The 21487-nt window shown below is 42.8% G+C and overlaps 1 gene segment (V, D, J or C); it reads left to right on the top strand.

Moving 5' to 3' along the window:
• The first annotated feature begins 792 nt into the window (after positions 1-792).
• The window catches only part of LOC125628999 (M1-specific T cell receptor alpha chain-like), a 47853-nt gene continuing 27158 nt past the window's right edge, over positions 793-21487 (top strand). The window contains 1 exon segment of the C gene segment in view: positions 793-886. Coding sequence covers positions 808-886 — 79 coding nt within the window.

The following is a 21487-nucleotide window of genomic DNA, read 5'->3' as shown; positions in this document are numbered from 1 at the left end:
ACGTGAGCAACCACTAGACTCCACTCCCCTATCCCAAGCTAGGGATAGAACCCAGGTGTCCTGACTCCCAGCCCACCTCTCTTCTCTAACCCACTAGACCCCACTATCCTCCCAGAGCAGGGAATTTAACCCAAGCATCCTTGCGCTAACTTTCTAGACAGCACCCCTTTCTCTGAGCAGGGACTTGAGCAGGGAGTGTCTGGACTCCCTAGACACTGGATCCAATAATTCCCCCCCAAACTGATGTTTGTTGTGGAAATTGGTTTTTGAAAATCATAACTGTCTAGTTTTAAGAACAGGAGAACTTGTGGCACCTTAGAGACTAACCAATTTATTTGACCATAAGCTTTCGTGAGCTACAGCTCACTTCATTGGATGCATGCTCACGAAAGCTCATGCTCAAATACATTTGTTAGTCTCTAAGGTGCCACAAGTCCTCCTGTTCTTTTTGCGGATACAGACTAACACGGCTGCTACTCTGAACCCTGTCTAGTTTTAGTTTTTGCAACATAAAACTAAAAAAAGCAAATGAGGAAAATTTGGGGGAAATGAATTTTTTTCAAAATTTCCCAACAGATAGGGCATCTTTCCAAAAGCACCTCGGTACCCAACTACCTTTGAATTAGGCAAGTAGGCTGTATTGAAACTCCCACTAGGTGCCCATCTCCATCTACCTAAACACCTTTAAAACTTCTGGTGCTAGATCCTTAACCCTCCCGTATTATGTGACGAAGGATGGAAGTGTAGGGAGTCTTCCACTGGACAGGAAAAGGATCTTTTTTCTTGCTGTGTGGTTCTTGTAAAGCTATGAGCTGCTGTGGGGATTCTGGAGGATACAGCGCTAAACTAATTTTTGGAAAGGGAACAAAACTCTCTGTCAAACCAAGTAAGTGGTGTGGCATTAATAGAGTTTCTACAAATGCAATATATACATGCATGAGCTAGGAATTTCCAGAGCTGCTCAGATACTGTCATGATGGTCTTTGCATCATTGCCGAGATGTATTGATGGATAATGAGTGAGCACAGAGAGCGAGAGCGGGATGGACAAAAAGACAGAGATCCTTCTGTATATATTCACTTAGGACTTCACTTCATTGTGACAAAGCTAAGGGAAGAGTTATGTCCATAACACTGAATTTATAATCGGTTGGGGGATATGGCAATAATTGTTGTATGGGCCTAAACTTAGTTTTATTAGGGGAAGAAAGCAATTCCTAATCCCTGGGCCCTCAGTCTTCTGTGCTATAGCAGCAAAGATGGAAAGGTAGACAGCCTTTCTCTGTGGAGGAATAGGTTCCCTCTCTCCCATATACAGTTCTTGTAAGGCTGTGTACTGCTGTGGGAACTATGGGGGAAGCAGCATCTTTGGGACGGGTACCAAACTGTCTGTAAAACCAAGTAAGTGGTTTTGTACTGCACAGTGTGTATAATGTAATATATCTGAATCACGTTCAGAATCAGAGTCTTTAGAGGCAATCTCACAATTTGGATAGATAGATAGATAGATAGATAGATAGATATGTGTGGGGATAGAGCGCTAAATATATCTAGATTATCTGATAGCTAGCTAGCTAGGTGGGGGATAGAGTGCTATACAGATATATAGCTAAATATATCTATGTAGATAGATAGACAAGCAGTTAGAAAGATAGAAATTCTATGTTTTAACATAACTTCTGTCCTGCAGTTTTCAAGATGATCTATCAGGTTGGGGATATAGCACCAACGAGTTTATGGACCAATCCTCAATTTCACTATGGAAATAAAATTATTAATAATGTTACATGGTAAGTTTCCCCCTTCTCTCCAATGGGCCTGATCTAAAAGCAATTAAAGCCAATGAGATTCTTTCCAAAGATCCCGATGGCCCTTGGATCATGCCTTTTGTGAACAAAAATGGGGATGTAACAAGTCTTCCACTGTGGAGCAAAGGGCTTGGTCCCCTGTGCATGGTTATTGTAAGGCTGTGTGTTGCTGTGGGAATTATGGAACAGGCAACACAAAGCTCATATTTGGGAAGGGAACAAAACTCTCTGTAACACCCAGTAAGTCGTTTTTCTTTAGTATTTTAATTGAATGCATAGTTGTGGACAGGACAGCACAAAAGTATTATAGTTATTATTTTAAATAAGTATCTGTCTCCCAGAAGAAAATGGACTTGATTCCTTAGAGTTTGTAGAATACAATATAGTTGAAATAAGTGAAAATCTAAGAAGGGCTCAGATACTGTAATAGGTAGGTAGGTAGGTCAATCGATCACTCTGTTATGGGTTGAGATACTGGACTATACTTTTTTCTTTTGGAACCTTCTTTGAAGCTAAAATTCATGTGTACATCCCAAGAGACATAAATTCAAAGAGATGCTGCTGCACAGTAATAATGCGCTTTGTTTTTGTTATTGGATGTGTCATTGTGTGTCTTCAGTAGCAAGTTGGAAATTGATCTTTGGGAGGGGGACGAAATTGACTGTGGAACCTGGTAGGTGATAATATCCAAGATATGCTGGTAAATATCTAATGGATTTGAAAGACTAATTTGTATGATTGGAAATGGGCCTTGGAATCTCTTGGGTAGCTTTGAAAATATCAGCATCAATGTTTTTTAAGACTAGAGGTGAGTCTTTTTGCCGTGGGCTTTATCACTGTGGGTAACAATGACTTCAAGCTCATCTTTGGATCTGGGACACAACTAATTGTAAAGCCAAGTAAGTATTTGGAACGTTATGTGGGATTTTCAAAAAACATCTCAAGGAATTGGACCTCCAGTTCTCATAGGTATAGGTTAGTTCCAACTGGAATATTTTGGGGGAATTTCTCTGGCCTGTGTTCTGCAGGCGGTCAGACTAGATGATCACAGTGGTCCTTTCTGACCTCAGAATCTATGAAAGCCAATGAGAATTAGGCACTTAACTCCCTATCGATTCCCTTTGGAAATGAGGCATAATTCCCTTTTATTAAAGTGATAAAATATAAGAGCAGAAGGACTGAGAAATTAAGAGAAACACAAAAGGGGCAGAAAGGATTTGAAAAGTGGTGGAGTATGTATCTAATCTTCTTATAGGGTCACTGATCACTGTCATATCTGAGCAGGAAAAAAAGTCACAATGCTTCCCGGAGTAGAATTCTGCCTTTTTCTGATCCATAGTTAGATGACTCACCCATGTGGCCACTCCTTTTCACATATCCATTTTAGACAATGTAATTGTCCAACCAAACACACAAAGCCAGAGCCTCAACTCCATTAACTTCAATGACATTGCATCAATTTACCCTAGACTGAGCACCTGGCCTAGCAATTTAGACTTCAATATTAGCCACCATTGCAATTTGACATGTTTTTGTCAACATGGCCCCCTGGCCTCTGCAGTAGATAGATTTTTGTCATGGCAGAGAACACTGTGGGACTACAAGCGGGTACGACAAGCCAGTGTTTGGAAGAGGAACTAGACTGGTTGTCATTCCAAGTAAGTTCCTGTCCTTAATTTCTCCTGCTGTATGGCCTCTGAAGCAGGGCTGGCTAGAAATTTTTCATCAAAACAGTTTTTCCATCAGAAAATGCAATTGTGACAAAATCTTTTTTTTTTAATGAAAATATGTTGGTTTTGCTGAAGTTCACAAAGGGACAAGGCACAAAGGGCAATGCTGTTCCTATCTAAGTCCATGGGCATTAGGCACCTGCCTTTTGTATCATTCAAAAATCTCTCCCATTGCACATAATTATGTTTAACTAAGAGCAGAAACATTTCAGACTCCATGAGCGACCACTAGATTCCACTCCCCTGTCCAAGCTGGGGATAGAACCCAGGTGTCCTGACTCCCAGCTCTCCGCCCTACTCTAGCACACTAGACCCCACTATCTCCCAGAGCAGGGAACTCAATCCATGCATCCTGATTCCCGGTCCCTTGCTCTAATCTTCAGGACAGCTCTCCTCCCTCTGAACAGGGGCTAGAACCCAAGTGTCTGGACTCCCAGCCCATGCTTCTCTTGCCGCTGCACCCCATAATTCAACCCAAAACTAAGGACGGAATTTAGAAACCCTAATTTAGAGCCCCTTCACACTAAAACTCTCCTCACATCCCAGAGGTGTGACTAGAACCCAGGAGTCCAGGGTCCTAACCCTCCCCTTTTAAGTCACTAGACTGGATTCCTTTCTCGCACCTGGGGATAGAACCCAGGAGTCCTGAGTCTCAGAACCCCGACTGTAACCTACAATTATTAAATACAATCAGGGAGATGTAGACAGACAAAATACATCCAGCTACTGTATATTGGGGTAACATCTTTGGCATCAATGGCATTGCACTGATTTATAGCAGCTGAGGATCTGGTCCGTTATATGGAACAATATCAACACTAGGCTAGGATGTATTGGCTAATCCATCCTGAAGAGCTCTGTTTGCACAAGGAACAGCTCTTACGTTTTTGTTGGGGTGGAAAACACTGTGTGAACTACGGCAGCACACTCACCTTGGGAGGTGGGACGAGACTTCTTGTGAAGCCCCGTAAGTGTAGCTGATTTTCATTCCTACTTGGCAGAAACCCAAATTTTCCCAGTGGAAAACCGGGCTGCAGCTTGGGCTTTTAAAGGTGTTTTCCTTTTAACTGTGAGGCTGAAATTTGTGTCCAGGAAAAAGAGAGTGAGAAAGTTCAATTTGGATTCCACCCTGCTGAAGGTGGACATTATGAACAGCTCTCAGAACGTTCCTCAGCGCAGACCCAGAATGGTCCTGGTATTGTACCTCCCAACACAATAGCTAATGCCCGTCTGTCCTGATTCACAACCCCCACTGCTGGGATCTTCACACCACATCCAACTCTTCCAATGCCCCTTAATTCTGACCCGCCGCCTCCCTATCCCTTTAGGCTCCTCCTTGCGATCTGCCAGTATCCCTCAATCCTGACCCATAGCCCCCTGCTATTCCAGCCCTGGGCTCCCTGGCCAACACATGCAACTCAATCCTACAAACAAATATTTCCTCCTTAAATTCCTGGTTTTCAGAATCATATTGCTGGCCTTGAGGTGCTCAACTTTGCCAAGTGATTTGCTGCGGTTTTTGTTGTGGAGGGAAATGTTGTGTGACTGCTGGCACAGGGGGATATGGGCTCGACTTTGGCTCGGGGACCAAATTGTCTGTTAGACCAAGTAAGTTCTCTGCCTTCATGGGTACTTCTTCTGTGGCACAAGGGTCTTTTTGGTCTTCAAGGCCCTCTTGAAATTAGCTGCTGATTTTATTGCTGCATTAGTGTTTAGATATAGGTAGATATTATATATCCATCCATCTATGTATCATTTTGATGAGTCGATTTTTCAAGGGCACCGCGGGGTGTGTTGCCTATGGGGTGGATAGTGGCTGAAGCATTGTGCCCCTAGATTCCTGGCCCACGGGTGTCAGTTCCATGGGGGCAGACACCATTCTCTTGGCTAGGGTTTTTGTTGCAGTGGGAAGCACTGTGTGAATGATGGTACTTATAAGCTCAACTTTGGGAGTGGGACAAGGCTCCTTGTTAAACCTGGTAAGTCCCCTGGCTGTGTCACGGTGATGGGCATTAGCTGAATTGTGAGTTTCTGAGAATGTCCATTTTTGATATGTTTGGGGAGTGATTATTTTTGTTAATGGATGTGGGAGACACCCCGGCTACACTGAAGTTACTCAGTCCTCCAAACACAGTTTCTGGTTTTGGGGATCCTATCACCATCCTTTAGGTGCTGAGTTCTGCCCAGTGATTTGCAGGGTTTTTGTGATGATGGGAAACGTTGTGTGAACATTGGCACAAGGGGATACGGGTTAATCATTGGCTCTGGGTCTGAACTGTCTGTTAGACCAAGTAAGTGCTCTGCCTTTCCGTTTAAAAGTTTCCTCAGTTAAAAATGAGCGTTTGGTCATTAAGGACCTGATGAGAGCAGCAGAGGATTTTATGGAGGTGTTAAACCTAGTTTACACTAGACAAGGTTAACTAGCATCACTGTATTGATATAGCCGTACCAGCACATTCCTCCAGTGGAGTGCTTACGATGCTACGGCTTAGACCAGCTCCCCTAACAAAATAAGGTACAGCAGAAAACATGCTCTTGAAGGAGGTTGGTACATTGGAGAGATTGCAGAGAAGAGCCACAAGAACGATTAAAGAATTAGAAAACCCACCTTATAGTGGTAGACATGAGCTCAATCTATTTAACTTAACAAAGAGAAGGTTCAGGGGTCACTTCCTTACAGTTTGTAAGTACCTATGTGGGGGACAAATATTCAGTAGTGGGCTCTTCAGTCTAGCAGAGAAAGGTCTAACACGATTCAATGTCTGGAAGTTGAAGCCAGACATAATCAAATTGGAAATAAGGCGTCAATTTTAAACAGTGAGAGCAGTTAACCACTGGAACAGTTTACCAAGTGTCATGGTGGATTCTCCATCAAATCAAGATTGGATGGTTTGCTAAAAGAGCCGCTCTAGGAATTATTTGGGGGCAGGTCTCTGGCCCTGTGTTATACAGGCGGGACAGACCAGATGATCATAGTGGTCCCTTCTGGCCTTGGAGTCTATGAATTTAGTGTATGTAGCCACACAACACCATTGTGAGGTAGGGAAATAATGTCCCCATTTCACAGATGGGAGACTGAGGCACAGAGAGTACACGTGACGTGCCCAAAGTGACAGGAATTGTCCATGGCAGAGGAGGGATTTGAATCTGGATTTCCCAAGTGCTTTGGCTAGCACCTGGACCACTCTACTTCACACACTGCAGAGCTATTTATTTACCTACATATGTTCTTGTGATTGGATTTTCAAAGGAGCCCAGGGGATTTGGGGGCTCTCTTCCTTTAGGTTCCTTTCAATATCCCATTTGGTATCCATGTCAAATATAATTGGAAACGTTGCCTGAGGTGGAGCACCTTCCTCCCCAATTCTGGCTTAGGGAGGTTAGTTCCTAGTCAATGCTGTCAGGGTTTTTGTTGCAGTGGGAAACACTGTGTGAATGTTGGCGCTGGTAAAGTCACCTTTGGGAGTGGGACAGGGCTCCTTGTTGTACCCAGTAAGTGCCGTACTCATGGTTTTAGTTGAATTTCTGAGTTTCTGAGGATGTCTATTTTTAATACATTGTGGGAACTGGAGAATCACTCAGGGCTGGACAGAACTGAATTTCTCCCTCACAGAAGTTTTTTCTGATGCCCCTCATTTCTGACCCACAACCCTTTGCTATCCAAGCCTTGGGCTCCCCTTCCAGTTCTGCGGATGCTCCTCAATCCCAACCCACAGCTTTCTGCTATCCTAGACCTGGGATTTTCCCCTCTCTCCCCAGCTCTGCCAGTGTCCCTCAATCCTGTCCTTGCAATTCCTAGACAAAGGGATTCTAGTTAGAGCTTTGGGATTTGCTATCATGTCTCTTGCCCATGTCTAGGGAAAGGGGCCAAGAACTTTGCAGGGTTTTTGTGATGGCAGGAAATGCTGTGTGAATACTGATTCGGGGAGCTTCAAGCTCAACTTTGGCTCTGGCACGAAGTTGTCTGTCAGACCAAGTAAGTTGCCTTCCTTCGTATGTAATTTCTTTGCCTTAAAATACGTTTTGGTCTTGGAAGCTCAGTCCTGTTTCTAGGGTCACATATCCATCTATCCATGAATCTATCCATCCATCTATGTACCCATCCATTCTTCCCTCCAAAAGAGAGGGAAAGAAATACAGAGAGAACAAAAGATTTCCAGAAAGGAAGGATAGATAGATAGACTCGTAGATTCCAAGGCTAGAAGGGACCATTGTGATCACTGAGTCTGACCTCCTGTGTAACACAGGCCATTCAACTTCTGCTCTAGGAATTATTGCGGGGCAGTTCTCTGGTCTGTGTTACACAACAGGTCAGACTAAATGGTCACAGTGGTCCCCTTCTGGTCTTGGAATCTATCTAGATATCCATCCTTCCCTTCATAGAATCATTTTTTTTCTTTCTGTTCTGTCTTTCTATATTTCTTTCTCTATATTCTGATTTCTTCTCTCTCGCTCTGTATGTCTTGCTGTCCTTCCCTCTAGAAAATCTCTCTCTCTCTTTCTTTCTCTCGCTTTTATACTGTGCCTGTGATTATCGTATCTGACTGCTCAACTCTATTAAGTCTCTTTACTATTGACAGGTTTCAGAGGAACAGCCGTGTTAGTCTGTATTCGCAAAAAGAAAAGGAGTACTTGTGGCACCTTAGAGACTAACCAATTGGTTAGTCTCTAAGGTGCCACAAGTACTCCTTTTCTCTTTACTATTACATTTTTCATTCTTTTAGGACTTAGGTGAATATTTACTGACACTGTAAGGAAAAATAGGAACAGAAGGGTCAGAACAAGAATCCCCTCATCCCAGGTTTCTGTCTCCAATCATTACCAAATGCTTCAGAGAATGGCTGAGGGAAAATCATGGTGGAAAATTATGGAATAACCTGGCCAGGAATAGCTCAGGGAACCCATTTGTAAGTGCCCACCCTTCAGGAAGCTCTGTAGAACTTCTTGTAAAGGTGGCAAACACTGTGGGATTATGGGACTAATAACAAATTAATCTTTGGAGCTGGGACCATGGTCGTTGTTAAACCAAGTAAGTTTTTTCCTTCTTTGGACTGAGTAGTGGCAGGGGAAAGAAAGACAGTTGGTCATTTTGGCAAAATATATCTATACTCAGTAAAGGCCATAGAGCAGAGCCTTTACTCACATTGATGAGTTATTTTCATGTATAGTAATTGGTCACCAGCCTGAGTGAGAAGTTCACAGCCTAGCACTCATATTTTGAGTGTCTTTTTGACTTGTTTCTTGGCTGAATTTGTCTTTGACTCCCATCAACTGGATCTTTTTCTACCCTTTCCTACATGGGTTCTTCCTTCCAGCAGGCAAAGTTGTAACAAGTTGCAGGGGCTGGATGCTGAAGTTAGAAAAACTTTGAAGTGGAAATAAGATGCAGCTCTTTAACAGTGAAGGTGATTCATTATGGGAGCAGCTTCCCAAGGCTGTGGTGGATTCTCCATTGTGTGGAGTTTTTAATCATGACTGGATGTCTTTTTTAAAAAAACACCAGAAGTTATAGGAATCGTTGGGTGAAAGTCTCCAGCCTGTGTTATTCAGGATGTCAGAGTAGCTGACCAGAATGGTCCCTTCTGACCTTGAAATCAAGGGATGTGATTTTCAAACCCTCCTGATGGTCAGATCCCTCAGGTAGCTTTGCTAATCTCATCCTTTGAATCTATGGACGTGTTTTGAATCCATGTATCTTTTCCTGTGAGACATAAGAGCAAGGAATTATGCAAGGAATGAACTTCTGCTTTAAAACAAACCATAAACCTCCAGAAAGGAAAGGTGAGGAGACTGGAAGATGAGTTATTAGTTTGGAGGAGATGCTCAGAGACTATGGTGATGCAGACAATATGAGAATCTGGAGAAACCATTGTCTCCTCAAGAGTCAAAGCAGCAGTTACATTTGTGTTTAAAGCCAAATTTTGCAAATGTTGAAAAAAATATCTTGGCATGAAAGCTAGTCAGTTGTGCTAAGATCCGGGGAGGAGTGTGTGGAAGTAATATTAAATCATTTTAATAAGGGACTCCTGAGAGTGGACACCCTGAAAGTGTGCTGTTTTCAAAGCTGCACAAATTATTTTTTTTCCTCACAGATATAGGCAAAAATAAGGTGAAGGAACCACATGAAACTTTTATCATTTGATCCAGGGTTTCTATTCTCATAGAATATTTCCTGGAGCTCCCCTCATGCTCCTCCACCAACATGCTATGAAAACTCCAAGGGGGTTAACAATATTTACTGGCACTGTGCTCCGAACAGCTCTGGATGAATTTAAGCCCTGATTTGATCCCTTTTGTTGAGACCTAGAGCACTGTATGGAAAAGAAGGGTGATAAATGAAACAGGAGAGAAGGAGTCATGGACAGAAGAAGTGATCAGGCTGGAAGGTTTCAGTAAAGGCCCTAAGCATTGTGTGACTACCGGGTCAAGTGCTGGTAAACTGATCTTCGGAGCGGGAACCAAAGTCTTCATCCAGCCAAGTAGGTGGCTTGTCTCCATTTGAAGTCCAACCCTCAGAGATTAAGTAGAATTCAATTTAAAGTTATGGAATCAGATTCCATAGTGGGTGTAAATTGTCCATAGCTTCATTGAAGCCAATGGGCTCAGATCTCCATCTGGTGTAAATCAGGGGACTTCCATTGAAGTCAAGAGAGCTGTGAAAATTTCACCAGCTGAAGATCCAACCCTACAGGTTTAAGTAAAGGGCTATGATACTGTGCTAATCAAGGCTATAAATATGACTTTGGATCAGGGACTAGACTGACTGTATTGCCAAGTAAGTATATTTGCTACTACTAATAATTTAATGGTGAGTTAGATATATGTATGAGGTGGGATTTTTTTTGAAGCTGCTTAATGTATTCCACTGTCTAACTCCCATTCATTTTATCAAGAATTGGGCACCCAGGACACTATGGGGTCTTTGCTTTGAAACTCTCAGTGTCTTAATGTATTAATAATCCTCTGGAACTCATTGTCACAAGATATCACTGATGGCTAGGACACTGCAAAACAACCCAAAGCCGTAGCTATGGCACCATCCCTCACTGAATTAGGGTGCCTAAATCCCTTATGGCCCTTTGAAAATCCCATCCTAAACAAAAATCTTTACCTCTTTATCGTCTGAAAAAAATTGTGTCCAACAAGGGAGTACACACAAGAGAAATGGGATGAAATAAATATGAGAAAAGCAGATATATGTCAATGGGATTCAGGGCCTAGGTCCCACTAATGTCACATAAGAAATCTGTAATAGAGTGGGAAATCAAAGCCAGGTCTCTCAAATATCACATCAACACCTTAATCATTGGACCAGCCTTCCTCTTCCTTGGGCACCCAACCCATCAAAAGGAGGGTAGGGAGCAGGAGAGAGAGAGAGCCCAAAAGGGTTCTGGTAAAGGGGATGTGTATTGTGTGGATGGAAGTTTTGGATGGGGGAAGCCAACCTCTGGAAGTGGAAGAGTGTTGACTGTAACTCCAAGTAGCTGACTCATCAATTTAATTCAGAAATGACCAAGAAATGATTGATGAGTTGGAGTAATCTAAGCTCAGTGTAGAGATGGTCAAAGAGTGTAAAGTATTTTTCACAGGAAATTATGAAAAATGTTCATTTTTTTCTAAATTTCTCTCTCCCCAGATACAAAACAAAACCCCCATAAAACAAAATCCATGAGTCAAAAATCATTTTCAGCTTTCCATAAAATTTTACAGCTTTTGAAAACCAAAAATTGAACTGTTTTACTGAAAACTCAAAAGTTACAAAAAAACCCAAAAACAAAAACAAACAAAAAACACAACAGTTTCTGGGTTTTTTTTTTGTTTTTTTTTGTCAGACAAATGGAAAATTTCATCCAAAATTCATTTTGGCCATTAAGCCATTTGTCAGCAAAGGAAAGAATGAGTGGATGAAACAAAATTGACCAACTCTACCCAAAAAGAAGGGAAAGATCTATATGGAAATGTTTGGCACCTGTAGATTGCTGGGATTTTTAAAGTAGTCTAAGGAGTTAGATACACAGCTGTCTTTGAATTTCTCTGGGATCTGGGTTCCACAAACTTCACTGAAAACCCAGCCTCAGTGCATGGAACCCCAACTACAAATAGCCATCGCTACTATTATTGTTAAGCTGCATAATACTGTGTGATAACAATGCGAGAAAACTCCAGTTTGGGCTGGGGACGAAGTTATCAGTTCAACCAAGTACGTGACTTTTTCTCTGTATCCTTTCCTCCCACATTCCCTTTCTCCCGATCATGGTTTTATCCTGCTGTCCATCCCTGTAGTATCCGAGCACTTTCCACATATAATTAATAGGAATCGCGACTCCCATATTGGATTTCATATAAATACCTTGGCAGATTCTTTGTTTAAAATCAGGAATGTTAAGGCACCATTACCAGATCTGAAATATTTTTTATAACATGTTACCAGTGATTATTGATCAGCTTAATTGATTTCTGTAGGCAGAAGTCATGGATTCATAGATTCCAAAGCCAGAAGGGACCATTGTGATCATCTAATCTGCACTCCTGGATAACACGGGCCACAAATCTTCCCCAAAATAATTCCTAGAGCAGTTATTTTCAGAAAACCATCCAATCCTGATTTAAAAATTGTCAGTGCTGGAGAATCCACCACAGCCCTTAGTAAACTCTTCCAACGGTTAATTGCTCTCACTGTTAAAAAATTACGTCTTGTTTCTAATCTGGGAAAGACTTGTGAGAAAATGTGTTTCAGTGATAATTACCTACCGATAATGTAGGAAACAGTATTCCCATCCCATGAATATTTTGAAGAGTTTAATTTTTTTCTCCATTTCCAATCAGGATGAAAAGGCAAAATCTCAAAAGTATTCATAAACCAAAAAACGGATTTTTTTTTCCTGGTTTAACTCACTCAAAAATTTGTTTCAGTACTTTCAAAACATTTCATTTCGATTTTGATCTCCACACACCTCTTTTTTTTAAAGTCTCATGCGCCTAATAAATTAATTTCAGTTTGACCTGGAAAACTGGAATTTTTCATTTTGAAAATGTCAAAACAAAATGTTCAGACAATTTTATAACTTTTCCTCCACATTTTTTTTCAAGCCAGGAAATTCATCAAAACTAATCCAGTTTTATGAACAGTTTTGGTTGCAATGAATTGGCATTTTTTTAACAAAAAAAACATGTAGTTGAAAAATTCATGACCATCTCTAATAATGATACAGGGTTTACCGGACTGGGTCAGACCGGTGGTCCACACAGCACAATCTCCAATTTTTAGTGATGGCCAGGATCATAGGAACATAAGACGTAGGACTGGAAGGGACCTCCTAGGTTAACAAGTCCAGATACATAAGAGGAAGGGGCAAGAAATGCTGATGAGCACAAATAGAGTGGGAGCAAAAGCACCCAAATTGCCTTGACTATCAATAGGAGTAGGATACCCAGCCGACCTCTTGTGCCTTTGAGAATCTCTCCTTTGTTAATGAATGACATCAGGAGAGGAAGGGCAAAGGAGTTCTTGCAAAGGGAATGAGTATTGTGTGTATGATGGTTCTGGCTGGGGGAAGATGATCTTTGGAGGTGGAACTACAGTTACTGTAACTCCAAGTAGGTGTCTCTCTCTTTCAATTCAGAAATGACCGAGAAGCAGTTTAAGAGATACCATAAATTAAAACCCAGTCCCAAGGAAAAGATCTCTGTAGAAGTGTTTGGCACCTATACGTGGCTGGGCTTCTTCAAGTCATCTAAGGGAGTTTGACCCCTAGGTCTCATTAAATTTCAGTGGGATCTGAGTACAGAAAGCCCAGCCTGAATCAATGGAGCTTCCAGTTCTTAGTGTGGGGAATGAGCATTGAGCGGGCCAGAGGTCCATATGACAAGCAAGCAGCAGCTGGTATTATTGTTAGGCTTCGTAGCACTGGGTGAGTAGCGATGCAAGAAAACTCCAATTTGGGGTGGGGACAAAGTTATCCGTTCAACCAAGTATGTACCTATTTTCCAGTCTGTGTGTCCATCCATCTATCTCTGTTTCACAAAGTTTCTTAAAAATACTGGGCCTAAATCCAGCGTAACATCATTTGTGGTAAGAGTTTGAACTGGAGGAAGACCTGAATCAGCACCCTTGGGTCTAGTGGGTTTGTGATGAAGCTCACAGCAGTGTGTGTATAGTGGGACAGCTGGAAAGCTAACCTTTGGGAAAGGAACCAGGTTAACTGTGAACCCCAGGGAGTATTGGTGTTAAAACCAGCCATTCTGCTTTTATAACACAATAAGGTGTCAAAGGATTCTTTGGGGATTCTTTAAAACTTGTATATTTGGTTGGTTTTGATTGATCTGAAATATATTTTCACTCCAGTTGTTGCTATCCTAAGTTGACTTACTTATGTGTGTTGAAATCAGGACAGGGAATTTCAAAGCAGCATAAGAGAGCTACATGCCCAAATCCCTTTCAATTTCCATGAAGCTGGGCACAACTCCTTAAGGTCCCTTGAAATATCGGCCTGAAATGTTCAGCTAGTAAAATAACTTTCTATTCATTCCCCAGAGTTCATGCTCATATCTATGGTGATAAGAGCTAGCTGGATGGGTGTGTATTGGGATAAATGGATAGATGTATGTACACATGATAATAGGCAGTTGGCATTCCCTTGCTTGTAGCTGGGACGTAAGAGGATATTTGTACGGGGTTGTCTCACAGGGTGTATGATGCAAACAGGTTGATCTTTGGAAAGGGGATGGTGCTCTCGGTGATTCCCAGTGAGTATCACAGTCTGTTGGGAAGGTAAACAAAGAAACTGTTTGGGTTTTTTTCATTATTGTAGAGGTGGTGAAGAAAAGAAAGAAATTTAAGGGTGAAAATTTCAAAGGCACTGAAGATATTGAGGGCCAGATTTTCAAAGGTGGTTCGGCACCTAAAGCTGCAGATAGGAGCCCAGATGCATTTCCAGAAGCACCTAACTCCCATTGAAATCAGTCAGTTTTATGAAACCAGATGCTTTTGAAAATCCCACTAAGGAGTCGAAATGACTTTAAAAATCTGGTGCTAAATCTCATTTGAAAATGGAATTTAGCCTCCTAAGGGTACGTCTACACTGCAAAAAAAGACGCACAGTGACAAGTCTCAGAGCCTGGGTCACTTGACTCAGGCTTGTGCTATGCAGTGTTTGGTCTTGGGCTGGAGCCTGGGCTTTGAAACCTGGTGAGTGGAGTGCGTCTCCTCACAGCCTGGCCTCCAGCTCTGAGCCCAAATGTCTACATTCCTCCTTTTCGTCCCATAGTGCAAGCCTGGCTCAGTAGACCCAGGCTCTGAGACTCACCACCATGTGGTTGACCCTAAGTCACTTAGGCCCTTTTGAAAATGTTACCCTGAGTCTACCTTATTCAGTCACTAGAGCCATTAAAAATTCTCCCTGCGTGATAGAAGAAGAACTATAGACAGCTCAGTCTTCTAACCAGTCAAATGCAACATAGAGGTCAACTCTCTGCTCTACGTTCCAGGGGTGATTGATAAATAATATCCACGAAAGAGCAAAATCTCTCTCTCAGGGAGGACAAAGCTCTGTTGGTTTTTGCTAGACCGTAGATCACTGTGTGAGTACTAACAGGGACAAGCTGATATTTGGCAGTGGGACCATTTTAACGGTGAAACCCAGTGAGTAGCATGAATGAATTAAGGATTTCCTTTACTAATAATGATCAATGACAAAATTTTAGTGACACAAGTGAATGGTGTTTAGCAAACCTGATTTCAAAGACCAAATTTCCAATGGCAGTGCATCCATTTTTGTGGCATTTTGTATTCCCTTGTAACCATCCAGTGACATACTTTCAGCTGCCCTAAATTGACTAAGTTTCACGGACCAAAATGGGGCAATACTGACTTAATAAATACTGAGGATCTGGCTCACACAGGGCTAGGTGTGTACTTAGACTCATAGACTTTAAGGTTAGAAGGGACAATCATGATCATCTAGTCTGAGCTCCTGCTCTCCCACCCACTCCTGTAATAGACCCTTAACCTCTGGCTGAGTTACTGACAGCCTCAAATCATGATTCAAAGACTGATTTGTGTGTGAAATTATCCCTGCCCTTTTAGGACTTCATAGTGTAAGTGTAAAATTGATAAAAAGAAATAATTTCTCCCCCATAAAATGGACAGTTAGCCTGTTGAACTCCTTGGCATAGATTTCATTGAGCAGAACAGTTATATGGATGATGATGGAGAATTACATTAGCAAAGAGTAAATCTTATCAGTTTGGAAGGGCTATAAACCAGGGTATAAGCCAAACTCTGGGTTCTCCCATGACTGTCCAGTGCAGGGTCGCTTTCACTTTCCTCTGGAACAGCCGGTATTGGCGACTAGCAGAGACAGGGTAATAAACTAGATAGAAAAGTCTCATGTTCTTATCCTGTAGAATTGGGATTTTCCAAGTTGGGAAGCTGAGAATTGCTTCCACAAAGGAAACAATTCTTCTGACGACTCCAGTATTTCCTGATAAACGTATAACACTATTAAATTTAATCTAATTTACAATCTATTTTATTTCCTAAACTTGCAAAGAAATGAGAATGAAGCAAGTAGCAAACCCAGGAGCAATCAGGTTAATTTATTTCAACCATCAGTAACAAGCTCAGACTGGAGAAGGGAGAGGCTAGTTTTTGTTGGGACGCAGATCACTGTGTGTTTGATGCAAACAAATTGATATTTGGGTCAGGAACCATTTTAAATGTGGAACCTAGTAAGTAACTATGTCAGTCTATCTATCTTCCCTTGTGTCATCTCTTTATCATGGCTGGTTGGGAAATTTTTGACAAAATGTTTTGGGTTCTTTTGGTTGGAAAATGTTTATTCATTGCGAAAGTTTCTCAGGTGCAGGATGGAATTTCTGGTCAAAACATCAGGGAGACCCATCCCATAATAGCCAGGTAATTACAACACTCATCTGGCATGCAGGCGACCCACGTTCTTAAGATCCTCTTAATGAGGAATAAGAGGGACCCAAACCTGGGTTTTCCAGATTGTAGGAAGTGCCCTAAACATCAGGCTATTGGCTATTCTGGAATGTCTAGCTGTCTGTCTCTTGCTCTAAAAAAGAATAATAATAAAAATCTGAGTTTTGTTCCAGTGCAGGATGGGGAAATCATTTCCCTTCCATCTCTCTCTACACCTTTAGCATGGAGATGCTGAGAAGGCTAGAGGTGAAGTGCAGAATCTGTAGTGGTATATTTCACTGTGTGTATGATACAGGATATAAGGTCCTGTTTGGAAAAGGAACAGAACTCTCGGTGATCCCCAGTAAGTATGAACTTTGGTTGGGAAAGGAAAGTCTTCCTCCCACCAGCTGAGGATTTCTGTATTTTTAACTGTCCTGAGAGAGAGAGACAGAGAGAGAGAGATTTATACCTCTTCCCCAGATGACCGAATCAAACTTATTTCCTTCATATGATATCTATGGTGTAGGTTATGTCCAGGGCCCAAGGGCCAGATTTACAAAGGTATTCAAGCCCTAAAGGTGCAGCTCAGTGCCTAAAGGGAATTTCAAAAATGCCTAAGTATTAAAGTCCATGGGAGAAACTCACCTACTATGGCACTTCTGAAAATATCACTAGGCACCAATTTGCATCTTTAGGCACCCAAACAACTTTGAAAATCCAGCCCTAAATGCTAATCACAACAAGAAGAGAAGAAACTCAAGGAAAATAGTTAAAACCAAGACTTGTCGTGGAGCTGGAAGAAATAGCAAGAAGAGAGCTTGTAGGGTGAGCAGAGGGATCCATTTCTGTAGCTAGAAGGGATTTTGATGGGACGCGTAGCATTGTGTGAATACTGCAGGAAACAGGCTCATCTTCGGGAGTGGAACAAGAGTATCAGTGGAGCCCAGTAAGTACAGAGGGAAAAGAGTCTTCCATGGGTTAGAGGGATAGATTGACCATAACATACACAGGGAGACAAGGTGGGTGAGCAAATATCTTTTACTGAACCCACTTCTTCAGGTCTGGGGAACTAACTCAACCCCAGACCGGAAGAAGGGCTCTGTGAAAGCTCGAAATCATGCCTCTCTCACCAACAGAAGTTGGTTCAATAAAAGATATCACCTCACCCATCTTATTGCCATAATATCCTGGGACCAGCATGGCTACAAACTGCCCATAACATACACCGGCAGGAATGCTGGACTGAAATGGAAAAAAAATGGGGCTTAATTCCTTGCTTTGCAACAAACTCCTTGGGCAAGTCAGTTATGGGTTTTTCCATAGTACCCAGCTCCCATTGATGTTAAGTTAGATTTGGGTGCTCAAATCGATGGAAAGGCCCATTCTTTCTTTGTTTATCCTTGTGCTCAAGAAGTGCTTATTCAACCCACAATATCATATGTGCCTATATAGCAATAGACAACAGCCTAATCCTAACATCTAGAATGTTGGATAAATTGGTAACGAGATGATGGGAAGTGTGGGGCCGGGATTGCTGACATATGGCCAATCACTGTGTGAATTATGGAGGAACTGGTGACAAACTCCTATTTGGGGATGGAACCAGACTGAGAGTGAAACCAAGTAAGATGATCAATATTCTGGGAGTCGATGAATGTGAACATGGAGTAGCAAAAGGCACTGCTTTTGGGTGGGGTTGTTGAAGTAGCCCAAGTGAGTTTGGGCTTGTCAACATGGGGACACTCAGGAAAGTTAATCCAAATTCACTTTCAAAGTGGATAGATATAACTGGATTAAACCCATGTGTAGACCTTAACTTGGGTTAGTTTAATTCATACCATTAATTAATTTGGATTAATTTTGCACAAATCCCATTGAATTTCAATGGCAGTTAGGGGGGCATGTTCAAAAGCACAAGAAAAGAGCCAGAAAATGTATTTGAGTGCAGGAGAAAATGCCTTACATCAGGGGTGGGCAAACTACGGCCCTTGGGACTGTCCTGCCTGGCCCTTGAGTTCACGGCCGGGGAGGCTAGCCCCCAACCCCGCCCCTCCTCTCCCCCTCTCCCGCAGCCTCAGCTCGCCACGTCGCCAGCACTCTGGGTGGCGGGGCTGCGAGCTGCTGCCGGGCAGCGTGGCTGTGAGAGGCGCCGGCCTGCCCTTGTGCTCTAGACTGCGTGGCGGCGTGGCTGGCTCCGGCCAGGCAGTGCGTCTGCCAGTCCTGGTGCTCTGAGTGGCATGGTAAGGGGGCGGGGAGCGGGGGGGTTGGATAGGGCGTGGGAGTCCCGAGGAGGCCTGTCAGGGGGCGGGGGTGTGGATAGGGGTCGGGGCAGTCAGGGGACAGGGAGCAGGGGGGGTTGGATAGTGGGTGTGGTCCTAGGGAGGTGGTTAGGAGCGGGGGGTCCCAGGAGGGGGTGCTCAGGGGACAAGGAACAGGGGGGGTTGAATGGGTCAGCGGTTCTAAGGGGGGAAGTCAGGGGGCAGGAAGTGGGAGGGGGTGGATAGGGGGCAAGGGCCTGGCTGTTCGGGGGGCACATCCTTCCCTACCCGGACCTCCATACCGTTTCAGAACCCCGATGTGGCCCTCAAGCCAAAAAGTTTGCCCACCCCTGCCTTACACTGTGAGATTTAAGCTCAATCTGTTTAGTTTATCAAAAACAAGCTCAAGTCATGACTTGATCATGGTGTATAAGTGTCTTCAAAGGAGAGGATACTATGTGGAGAATCTTGTGGAGAAAGCCATACCAAGAAACAACAGCTGGAAGTTAAATCCAGATACATTCAAAATCGAAATGGAGCACAACATTTTAACAGGGAGGGCGATTAACCATTGGAACAAACTACTAAGGGAAATAAAGAAGGCACTCTTTCTTGAAGTCTTCAGGTCAAGACTTGGTGCCTTTCTGGAAGATATGCTTTAGTCAAAAACAATACAGGGTAACTGGGTCACTATGGCCAGTAGTAGGTGCTCAGACTAGATGATGTATCTAATGATCCCATCTGGTTTTAAAAGCTATTGAAAAGTCCCATTAAAAACCTATAGGATTGTGCTGCTTAATATCTTAGGTGAGTTTGAAACTCTGCCCCATTGCACCTAATTCCCTTAGCCGCTTTTAAAAATTCCACCCTGAAGACTTTCCAAGACGGGTAACACTAGGACTAAGGGAGAGAAGTGAGTAGTGCATACATACAGTAGAAGAATAAATGCTGTATGTTTTAGTTAAATCGCCCCAGGATGGGAATGAGCAAGGATAGAAGTTGTGCGTGTCTGTCCATGTGGTGGTTCTGGGGATGTTTTTGTTATGCTCGTAAGCACTGTGTGAACACTGGTGGCTACAAATTCATCTTCGGGAGTGGGACCAGGCTTCTTGTTAAACCAAGTAAGAGGCATGCATGTTCTCCCTTTGAACCCTTTGTGGCGGTTTTGTAGTTGATGGGACAGGTGAATTAGAATGGCAGCGTGCTAATGCGTGAGCCTGATATTGGTGTAGCGAAGATGTCCATGCTGTTTGCTTATTGCGATATGAATAGCCCTTCCTCCTTTCTAGTTCTCCCACAGCTGTCCATCATTCTAGTATCTGACGGGACTCGATATAAGGAGATGACAGATGGATAGACTTGGTTAAAGTTACTCCTGAATTATACTGTGGTGGGTGAGGAGAGAATTACCCCCATCCACCCAGGATAACGTAAAACACAGAGATCAACAGAACATCAGTCTGGTGATTAACATGTTCCAGGACTGTATCCTTTCTGTATCTGTAGAGGTCATTTGTGGCTTCACTACATTAAATCCTGAGCCCAGCCTGCAGGAAGGTGCATATGTTGGTAAAGGGCTCAGAGGAAGTAGAGGAATGATGTTTCTGTCACAGCATCAACCACTGTGTGAATAATGTAGGCGCTGGGGCCAAACTCACTTTTGGGGATGGAACCGGATTAAGAGTGAACCCAAGTAAGTGTGACATTAAATGCACTAGAGGGGTCTAGCGGACAGGGGAGCAGTGTCCTGTTCCAGACCCTCCGCGTCTGTTCCTTTCTCTGCTCTGTGACCTTGGAGGCATCATTTTGTCTCTGTTTCCCATACCTCCCTTCCTATTTTAGACTGCAAGCTCTATGGAGCAGGACTGTCTCTCCACATATGCTTTGTGTAGCTCCCCAGTGCAATGGGGCCCTAATCAGTGACCGCTGTGCCTCGGTTCCACAGCAATAGGCAAGAGAGTGATAAGAATGTGGCCCTGACCTTGGATGGAGATTCTAGGTGTTACGAGAGGACTAATAGTAAGAGGGAAGATTATGCTAAAATCTGACAGGTAAGAAGAGTAACTGCTTAATTTGGTCCAAAAGGGGGTTAATATAACTAGGACTAAGGGGGGCACAGGAAAACATTGGATGGGTCAGAATAAATGATGTGTATTTTATCCAAGAAGTGAAAGGATTGGAATAAGCAGGGTGGAATAGGTGTATATAAAATGGTTCCGGGGAAGTTTTTGTTGTGGTGATAAACACTGTGTGAACAATGATGGCTTCAAATTCACCTTCGGGAGTGGGACAAGGCTTCTTATTAAACCAAGTAAGATGCATGTGGTTGATTCCTTTTAATTATTCAAGGAGTGACTGGTTTTACATTGGAAGAGATGGGCAATTTGGAATGGCCAAGTAATAATAAACAAGTTTAATGTTAGGTTTCAGAGTAACAGCCGTGTTAGTCTGTATTCGCAAAAAGAAAAGGAGGACTTGTGGCACCTTAGAGACTAACCAATTTATTTGAGCATGAGCTTTCGTGAGCTACAGCTCACTTCATTATAGTGAACATGTCAGTGAAGAAAACTAGAAGTATGTCTATCTATCTGTCCGTCTGTCACACTAATTTGTGATGGGACCAAATGGAAGAATCTAGATTGCTTTGGGGTTAAGCATTATTCAGTTAGATTCCAGCCAAGAGATGTCCACAGATAGGATGAGGCTTCTTAAACTAAGTTGCCCACAAAGTTCTCATTAGGCTCATGTTCCCTGTTGTATAGTACTC

Source organism: Caretta caretta, chromosome 13 (assembly GCF_965140235.1).
Source record: "Caretta caretta isolate rCarCar2 chromosome 13, rCarCar1.hap1, whole genome shotgun sequence".
Taxonomy (NCBI): Eukaryota; Metazoa; Chordata; order Testudines; family Cheloniidae; genus Caretta; species Caretta caretta.
This window is presented reverse-complemented; position numbering and strand designations above follow the sequence as displayed.